Source organism: Pan paniscus, chromosome 7, assembly GCF_029289425.2.
Source record: "Pan paniscus chromosome 7, NHGRI_mPanPan1-v2.0_pri, whole genome shotgun sequence".
Classification (NCBI taxonomy): Eukaryota; Metazoa; Chordata; class Mammalia; order Primates; family Hominidae; genus Pan; species Pan paniscus.
In genome coordinates this window covers 119,765,950-119,775,791 of record NC_073256.2, presented here as the reverse complement: position 1 = coordinate 119,775,791, position 9,842 = coordinate 119,765,950, and the positions used below count along the sequence as shown (strand labels likewise).

The following is a 9,842-nucleotide window of genomic DNA, read 5'->3' as shown; positions in this document are numbered from 1 at the left end:
ACTTTTTAGTCTAAACTAATCTGGGCCAATGGTTGAGCTGGTAACCTACAAAAGTGTTCCATTATCTGCCTCGAGGGTACCAGGTCTGTCCTGATTTATAAGTATTTTTTCATAAATTTTGCTCAGAAGAACTTCCTAAGCAAAACTGTGTGTGTGTGTGTGTGTAATTCATTAACAGACCACCTCTGTAGAAGGAACGTCATGTTCTCAGTTTTTGCCTTCGAAGAGGTACTTTATTTTTTAAAGGAGGTCATAGAAACCTTTGAGAAGAAAGTCATGAATTGGTTCCTTAGGGAAAAAAAACCAGACTTATTTGATTAAAAAAAATTTTTTTTTTGAGATGGAGTCTCATTCTGTTGCCCAGGCTGGAGGGCAGTGGCATGATCTCAGCTCACTGCAACTTGCCAGGTTCAAGCGAGTCTTCTGCCTCAGCTTCCTGAGTAGTGGGGTTTACAGGTGCGCACAGCCATGCCTGGCTAATTTTTGCATTTTTAGTAGAGATGGGGTTTCACCAAGTTGGCTAGGCTGGTCTCGAACTCCCAACCTCAGGTGATCCGCCATCCTCGGCCTTCCAAAGTGCTGGGATTACAGGCGTGAGCCACTGTGCGCCGTGGCCAAAACTCTGAAAGTGTCTTATAGTAGAAACTCGGTATAAAAGATCCTATCTCGGCCAGGCGTGGTGGCTCAGGCCTGTAATCCCAGCACTTTGGGAGGCCGAGGCGGGTGGATCACCTGAGGTCAGGAGTTCGAGACCAGCCTGGCCAACATGGTGAAACCACATCTCTACTAAAAAAGAAATACAAAATTAGCCGGACGTGGTGACACATGCCTGTAATCCCAGCTACTCCATAGACTGAGACAGGAAAATCGCTTGAACCCGGGAGGCGGAGGTTGAGGTGAGCCGAGACCGCGCCATTGCACTCCAGCCTGGACAAGAGCGAAACTCCGTCTCGGGAAAAAAAAAAAAAAAAGAATTTTCCGTTCTGATTCCACTGATCATAAATTGAACTCCTTTGTAGAACAGGTTTATCATCTTTCATTTAAAAGTAATAAAAAATCACGAATCATTTATATCAGGAAATTAGTGGAAATTTCCACATTTTGTCTTTGGGCATGTGATGGTGGTGAGGAAACTGGGGAGACCGAGGTAATAGAAGTTGCTGCAAAGTCAACTCCAGGATCCTACTATCTCCTTCTGGAAAGGCCCTTACATAACTTCCTTACTTTTCCAATAAAAGGCTGTATATGTCTTGCCCCTTAACTGATTTTACCAACTTCCACCATAAATACAACTGCGGATGAAGGATGAGAAGCAACAAGAAACCCCTAAGGATCCGCCAAATAATTAGGGCTGCCCCAGGGGAATCCGGGCGAAAGAACACAAGAGCCCCTCTTCCTCCTCGCCTCTTCTGGGACACACACTTACCCTCCCTCCCGGCAGGGTAGCCCGCAGCCTCCTCCTTCCCTAACACGTGCTCTCCGGAACACTCACTCTGGAGACATCCCACCCCCGGCGGGGCTGGGCTCGGGAGCCGAACGGACCAATCGGCACGCGCCTTACAGCATCGTGGCCCGACAACGTTGAGCCGCCCAATCGAGGGGGCCTTGCCGCCCGTTTCCCGGAGCCCCGCCTCTCGCCGCCGCGCCCCCGCCCGCCGGTCTCCTCCCTCCTCCTCCTCCCGTTTGCCCCTCCCCCGCCGCTCCGGAGCGGAGCCTGCGAGACGGAGAAACTGGGGCAGAAGTGAAGATGGCGGCGTCGGCTTCTCGCTAGTGACGCGCGGTGCGGGCTCATCTCCTTCCCCTCCTTCCTCACCTCCCCTAGTCCGGACCCCGTCCGCCGCCGGGACCAGACCGTCCCCGTAGCCCGCAGCCAGCAGCCGCCCCTCTCCTCCCCCGGCCGCCCCTCTCCCAACGCCCGTCTGCCGCTGGCCGGCGGCGCGCCCCTGGTCCCGGCCGCCTGTCTCGCACTCCGCGCTGTCGCCGGGGGAGCGGGTGGCGTGTGGATTCGCCCTCCTGCCCGCCCCTCCGGGCCGCGGACACACGCCCGGCAGGGAGGCGGCGGCGGCCCCTGCGTATTTGCTTCCCTCCATTTGGGGACTGGGAGGCGGCGGCGGCTGTGGGTTTTGGGGAGGGGTAGAGGGCTGGGGGGCGGGCGAGAGCGGGAGGGGGCCGCCCTCGAGAGGAGGACGAGAAGGAAAGCACCATGACGTCCATCCATTTCGTGGTTCACCCGCTGCCGGGCACCGAGGACCAGCTCAATGACAGGTAATAGGGCTGGCGGGTCGGCGGGCGCGGGGGGAGGGGCGCCCTTCCCTCCCTCCCCTCCCCCACGGGCCGTGCTGGGCGGGTGCGGGTGTTTACGCGCCGGCCGGCCAGCTGGGGTGGGGTGCGGGGGTCCTTACTGCCTCCTGCTAGGCTCCTTCCGGGGCAAACTTCTCATCCCGGGGGCAGGGGGCCGCGGGGGGAGCGCGGTGTAGACGGGACCCGCGGTGTAGACTGGAGAGCGCTCTGTAAACCCCCTTCCCCCTCCCGCAAGGAGCGGCGTTGAACTCGGCGGAGATGGGGGGGAGGTTTCTGGCTCCCGGGGGGCAGGCAGTAATTACTGCCCGGCCAAGGCCCGAGGAATCCATATTAGTCAAAGTTGAATTGAGACAGACAATGCGGATGGGGGATGGTGGAGGTAAAAAGAGAGGGAAGAGGAGAAGCGGGGCCAGGGGCCCCGGGGTAGGCTGGGCTGGGCTTGTCCCGGGCCCCCGGCAGCTGTGTCCGGTGGGGTGGTCTGGACCTGGGGATCCCGGGGTGGGGTGGGGGAGAGAAGCCGATTCCCGGCAGATTGCTGGGAGCGGGGGGTGGGGAGGTGATAGTTGGGGGAGGGAGTGAGGGAGGAAGCGCCATGATTATTGTTATTATTATTAAATTTGAGCCCCTGCAGTGAGGTTTGCCTGCCCCGGGAGGGGATGGATTCAAGCGGGGGTGGGGAAGTGCATTGGATTCCCTTTACTCTCCTCCTGAAATGGTGCTGGCAGCTCCTGCTACTAGCCCCTGTGGTGCGAGCTTTTTTGTTTCCTTTTCTATTCTAATGATAATGTTTTCCTGAGTTGTAATTTGACAGCTGAAAACCGTGCGTAGAGTGTCAAAGGAAAACTCTTACGTTTGCAGTTCGCAATGCTGCTTTTCTTAACACGCTGTAAACTTCTGGGTTGGGTTTGCTATGGGCGGAGGATGAATTATGATTTTATTTTATTTTTTGTCTTTTATAAGAAGGCTGTTTTGGTTTGGATTTCTCCTTTTCTTCCGCCACCGTTCCTTGCCAGTTTAGGATATTGAATTGCAGTGCCGCATGCTCTCAGGGAACTGAGATAAGGCAGGAAAAGTTCCTTCACTGTTGGCAAACAGACTCAGGAGGTTGAGGGAGGCCTCCATTAAAGTATGTCTTAGAATCTAAGACTCAGATCTAATGATGGGCTAAATGTTTACAGGATCACAAAGTGGAGCATTTTAAGTCTTCCTCTCTCCCAGTACTTCACTGCTCTCTACATTTCTTTTGCGTATAGAAGGCCATCTGGTCCCAAGTTTAGAAGTTACATAGAATTTTTGCTAAGTGACCGGGTGACTTAAGTTGCATGATGCCCTATTTGTCATGCGCTTCCCAGAGGGAGGAAGAGGCCTAACTTGCTGCTGAGATACTGGCCTCTTGTGTCAGTGTATCTAACCGCCTCAAGTGGAGCAGACAGCTTTTAAATCCAGAGCTGGCGGTTTAGTTTCTGCACTTGGTTCGGATTTGCCTAATCTTTGCTGTAGCCATATTGTATTTAACATGTTTGGGAATCTTTTGAAATACTTACTGAAAATACTAACTACTCAGAGTTGTCACATAGTTCCTTTAAATTCTGAAATAACTTTTTAGTTATTTAACATTTTGTTATGTGGTTCTTAGCCTGACTTTACTTCATTAAAGATCTTTTGGAGACATTAACATAAAATTTTTTGGTAAAATTTAGAAACAGGCTAGTAGTGAGGATAGCTCTACGGTCATTAACAGAACCGTGTTGGTAGTGCTTGTCTTGTTACTTAGAAAATCGCACCAGAGAGAAGAGAGGTAGGGCATGTTTTCTATATTAGTCCTAACTTTATGTACCAAGAAACCTGACTAGCTTACTCAGTTGGCTGTGCATGCCAAAACCTATTTTGCGGTTGTGTTGGGCACTTTGATTCATTTTTGAGCATTCCTTTTGCTTCAGCTATTTGAGAAATTTACAAGTAATGTATCTTTTTAAATGCTAACTCTTCTTTTTCCATTCCTAGTATAAACAATCAGCTTTGTTTGATTCTTCTATCATTATACAACATTAAAAATATTTAGATCATAGTGACTTTTAATTTTTATGAAATTAGGAAAAAAGTAGACTTGAGTCATAACATGTGCATCAAGGTGGCAGATATTTGAAAAATAGAAAGGTGCCGTAGGTGAAATTATAAAGAGCTATATGGTTGTATCTAGTAGCGGTAAACATGTCTTGCCTTTTGAGATTTGTGAAGGCAGCATTTAAGATAGGCACATATCCTAAGTTTTGAAGTAGCTGATTTGTGGCAGGAGCTGTTCTGTGTTTCCCTTTCAAAAGGAAGGCTCCTTTTTGCATACCTACTTGTAAAGTAATAGGATCAACCTGTCACTTGAGAAAAATCTGTTTCCAAAAGAGACTGGTTTTCTGGAACCTTTTAATTAACTAGAATAAGCGTATTTTCATCTAAAGATAAAAACTTTACCAAGTTTTAGTAAGTTTGGGCAATAAAAAAGAGACTGCTACTGTAGCTTGACTTTTTTTATTATGAGAAATGTATGAGAGTCACAAATAAAGTGATAATCATAGTTATGTATGAAAAGGGTGTAAATAGATAGACTTTATACTTTGGAATAAAAGTAGTAAGATTAGACAGGCAGAATGGTACTGCAAATAAATTGCTCAGCTGAAGAAAACTTGGTCCTCAAAACAGTAGTGTTTTCTTCTCCAAATACGTTTTCTTTCTTTACCCACATCCTGTTAAAAAGTCAAATATTTTGTTCAGCATCATAGTCTGATGTCTCAAGTGTCTAAAATGTACAAAGCATAAAAAAGTATCTTTTTTTCATAATTTGTGTTTTCAGACTTGCCAATAATGAATAATAATGATGCCAGGATGAAATTGACAAATACAGGTGGGGATGGCTGGGGTGGAAAGAAGAGGATGTTGGCTGTGACTTCCCAGAATGATTACAAGGTGCCTGGCACAGAATGCTGGGCCCTCAAGCAAATATTCATTGAGCTGAATTGAAACCATTCAGTGCTCAGATACTTTGGACATTTTGATCTCCTTTCCAATGGATTTCTTGAGTTAGTACTATGTTCCTGCTTAAAACATTGTCTCAGAGAAACAGTAAAACAATATAAAGAATGTGGTTCCTCGAGCTTGAGGGGAGAGCTGAAAGGCCTGCCTCACTAATAGCCTGGAAAGTGCCTCACTAATGAGCTGAAAAAATAGGCACAGAGATTTACAGTGTTTATGCAGGGATACAACTACTGAGAGACAGCTGAGGTCCACCTGATTGGTCTTCTGACTTTTCTTTAAAGTCCAGGGCTCCATTCCACTTCACGTGGCTTGTATTCCAGAATGGTTCTGCTGTCTCAGACATCCCAGCCTTCAGGCAGTGTGGCCACCTGTCTTAGTGTTTTGATTCCGTTTTCCCCTCAACTGCTCTTTCCAGGGCTCCTAATGGGTTTATGCCTTTTTTTCAGAGGCTGACCCTCTTAACCTTTTCTTGGTACTAGGTTAGGATAGGTCTTCTTAAGGTGATGTGGTTATGGCATTTATTGTCCTTGTACTGAATTATTCCTCAAGATGCAGGTTAGTTACGAAACAAACCAGTTCTTATTGCTTGTCTGTATGTGGAATTTTCCTGTGAGATTTGCCTTTTGGCATTACAACGTATTGTGCAGTCATAAACAGTCTTTATTGAGATTGTCATATCAAAAGGATTTTTCTCTAAGCTTAGAGTTTCCCTTTCAGGTGTCATAACACAAGGTAAGATACTATAGACAGGAGTTTCAAACTCTGCGCTGGTAGCCTAGTCATTTAACCTCTTAGAACCCCCCACATCAATCTCTGAATTAGGTGTAGCACTCTCCTCAAGGTCAGGGAGGAACAGTTGAGACAGTAGATGGGAAAAGATCAATATTATAATGTGGATTCTGTGGAAAACATTACGAAGAGATGGTTACTTTTAACTTTTTACGTGTTGCCTGGTTTCCAGATAGCAAAGCAGGAACTCAAAAGAGTTGCCCTAGAATATCCTTAGCATTGAGAACAGAATCGACTCTTAGTTCTAGATTAGTACTTCTCAGCTTGGTGTGATTTTGCACCCTCCACACACAACCCCCTCCCCTTATTGGGCAGTGTCTGGAGACATTTTTTATTGTCACAGCTGGGGCATTGCTACTGGCCTCTAGTGGATGGAGGCCAGAGATGCTGCTAAACATCCTATAATGCATAGGATAGCCCCCACGACAAAGAATTACGGGGTCCAAAATGTCAGTTGTGCTAAGGTTAAGGAAGCCCATCCTAGATGATCTTCAATGCATTTGGTTGTAAAAATAAGTGAAAATGAATTTTATGAAGAATATTTCAAGCAATATACATTCTTTTTTTTTTCTTTTTTGAGACACAGTTTTGCTTTGTCTCCTAGGCTGGAGGCAGTGGCCCGATCTCGGCTCAGTGCAACATCCACCTCCTGGGGTTCAAGTGATTCTCCTTCCTCAGCCTCCCAAGTAGCTGGGATTACAGACGCACACCACTATGTCTGGCTAATTTTTGTATTTTTAGTAGAGATGGGGTTTCGTCTTGTTGGCTAGGCTGCTCTTGAACCTAACCTCAGGTGATCCATCTGCCTCAGCCTACCAAAATGCTGGGATTACAGGCATGAGCCAATGTGCCTGGCCGCAATATATATTCTTAATTTTTAAAACATGACTATTTAAATTAAGATTAAGGCCCGGCCAGTGGCTCATGCCTGTAATTCCAGCACTTTGGGTGGCTGAGGCGGGCGAATCACTTGAGGTCAGGAGTTCAAGACCCCTTAGCCTGGCCAACATGGTGAAACCCCATCTCTACTAAAAATACAAAAATTAGCTGGGTGTGGTGGTGGACGCCTGTAATCCCAGCTACTCAAGAGGTTGAGGCAGGAGAATTGCTTGTGCCTGTGAGACAGAGCTTGAGCCTATGAGGCAGAGGTTGCAGTGAGCCAAGATCGCGCCACTGCACTCCAGCCTGGGCGACAGAGCAAGACTCTGTCTCAAAAAAAAGGAAAAAAAAATTAATTGAGATTGATTAAAATTAAATAAAAATTTAAGTCACTTCATCTGTAGCTAGTCACATTTTAAGTGCACTGTAGCCCCACGTAGCTACTCACTACCACATTGGACAGTGCAAATACAGAGCAGTGCCATCATCACTGAAAGTTCTCTTGGATAGTGTTGGCATAGAAAGTGTGTTTTTGCACAAGTCTTGGCATTCAGTGAGTGCTCATTATGTTTATTAAGAACTTTGAGGTTTTAAAGACTCAGGCATATCTTCACTCAGTAGGAGCCAGAAAATATGCCAGGGATTATATGAAGCATAACAAAGGTTGTGGTGAGTAGAGGTTATAATAGTTGAAAGCTGCTTGAAATTTTATTGTGGTGCACCAAAAAACAACAAAAAAAATCAATCAAAAAACCCCCCAGACATTAGGTTGTGTGGGATGGAGCATCATATTACCAAATCAGTGAAAAATCTCACCATTTGATTATTGAGATTGTTACCTAAAAGCAATACTAAATGCATTATGCCAGGTGCGGTGGCTCATGCCTGTAATCCCAGCACTTTGGGAGGCTGAGGTGGGCGGATCATCTGAGGTCAGAGGTTTGAGACCAGCCTGGCCAACATGGTGAAACCCCATCTCTACTAAAAATACAAAAATTAGCTGGGCGTGGTGGTGCATGCCTGTAGTTGCAGCTACTCAAGAGGCTGAGGCAGGAGAATTGCTTGAACCTGGGAGGTGGAGGTTGCAGTGAGCCAAGATTGAGCCACTGCACTCCAGCTTGGGTGACAGAGCGAGACTCCATCTCAAAAACAAAAACAAAACCAAAAACAAACAATAAAAAACCAATACTAGATTTATTGTATTGGAAAAGTACAGTCTGGCCTAACTAAAATGTTTAAATGAATTTGCTTAAGTAAGATTAACAGCAGGGTGTAGAATAGCCAAGCAAAATAGAAAATCAAAACAAAGGCAGAGCAATTTTATAAATCAGGAAATCTGTGACTGAATCATAGGCCTAGGAATAAACAGACACTTGTGAAGAAAATTACAGGATACACAGGAATACGACTAGGAATAATAGGTGAAATTAGGAAAGGTCAGGGTTTTTCCCCCTAACAATTAGACAATTAGGTTATTTAGGAAATAGTTTCCAAAGGAAAATTTAATTGCTGAAGACTGAGTTACATGGACATAGGTCTTATAAGGTATATTAAAGGAAGCAATTTTATGTTACAGGAGGATGTACTTAATGTCTCCCCTCCCTCATTTTATCGTACATATTTATTTTGTTTTTCGAGTCTCGCTCTTGCCCACGCTGGAATGCAGTGGTGCCATTTTGGCACAATCTTGGCTCACTGCAACCTCCGCCTCCCGGGTTCAAGCGATTCTCCTGCCTCAGCCTCCTGAGTAGCTGGGAGTACAGGCGCATGCCACCATACCTGGCTAATTTTTGTATTTTTAGTAGAGATGGGGTTTCACCGTGTTGATCACGCTGGTCTTGAACTCCTGACCTCGTGATCTGCCCACCTAGGCTTCCCAAAGTATTGGGATTACAGGCGGGAGCCACTGCGCTCGCCCATATTATACATATTTCTAATTAAGAAAACAGACTTTAGTTAGCATCCATGTTTCTGTCATTTTGACTCCTTGGCATTCTGGTCAAATGAAAATAGCCTCTTCTCTTGGCTCACTGTGGTTATGAATTGTTGGTTTATTTTTAGAACTGGTTTTTAAGTTTTCCCCTGAGTATTATTTTTAAGCCTTTTATTTTGGAAAATTTTAAGCATATACAAGAGTAGAGAGAATAGTATGATGAACAACCATGTTCCCATCACCCAGTCTTAACAGTTGTCAACTCATGGCCAATCTGATTTCAACTCTCTCCCCATTTATTCTCCTCTATCAGGTAATTTAATTGCTGTATCTTCACTATATATTTCAAAATATGAAGCCTTAAAAAAAAAACCTGAAAAAACCTTAATAACAAAATTGCCCAGATTTTCCTGTTGTCTCATAAATGCTTATTTCTGATTGACAATTTTGATAATTTTACTTAATAAAGCTGATTGGGTTCTAACATGTTAAAAAATTTGACATTTGTAGAATAACCTTAGAATTTGGATTGTAACCTTAGAAGAAGGGGCCACTGGGGAATTATTTAGTTCCTTAAAGCTCAGTGCTGTAACTTTTTTTTTTTTTTTTTTTTTTGAGATGGAGTTTCGCTCTTGTTGCCCAGGCTCGAGTGCAGTGGCGTGATCTCTGCTCACTGCAACTTCCGCCTCCCGGGTTCAAGTGATTCTCCTGCCTCAGCTTCCCAAGTAGCTGAGATTATAGGTGTGAGCCACCACACCTGGCTAATTTTGTATTTTTAGTGGAGACGGGGTTTGACCATGTTGGTCAGGCTGGTCTCGAACTCCCGACCTCAGGTGTTCACCTGCCTCAGCCTCCCAGGGTGTTGGGATTACAGGCGTGAGCCACTGTGCCAGGCCTCAGTGCTATAACTTCT

General features: G+C 45.6%; 1 protein-coding gene across 5 annotated transcripts in view; it reads left to right on the top strand.

The window, feature by feature from the left end:
- Nucleotides 1-1,691: 1,691 nt before the first annotated feature.
- The window catches only part of UBR5 (ubiquitin protein ligase E3 component n-recognin 5), a 159,573-nt gene continuing 151,422 nt past the window's right edge, over nucleotides 1,692-9,842 (top strand). For 3 of the 5 annotated variants that reach the window (XM_034966443.3, XM_008975199.5, XM_034966440.3), the window contains exon 1: nucleotides 1,698-2,265. In XM_034966443.3, coding sequence (XP_034822334.1) covers nucleotides 2,204-2,265 — 62 coding nt within the window. In that variant the 5' untranslated portion in view covers nucleotides 1,698-2,203. Of the gene's footprint in view, nucleotides 2,266-9,842 lie in introns of all 5 variants that reach the window. The other 2 variants (XM_034966445.3, XM_034966444.3) reach the window with 1 other exon arrangement.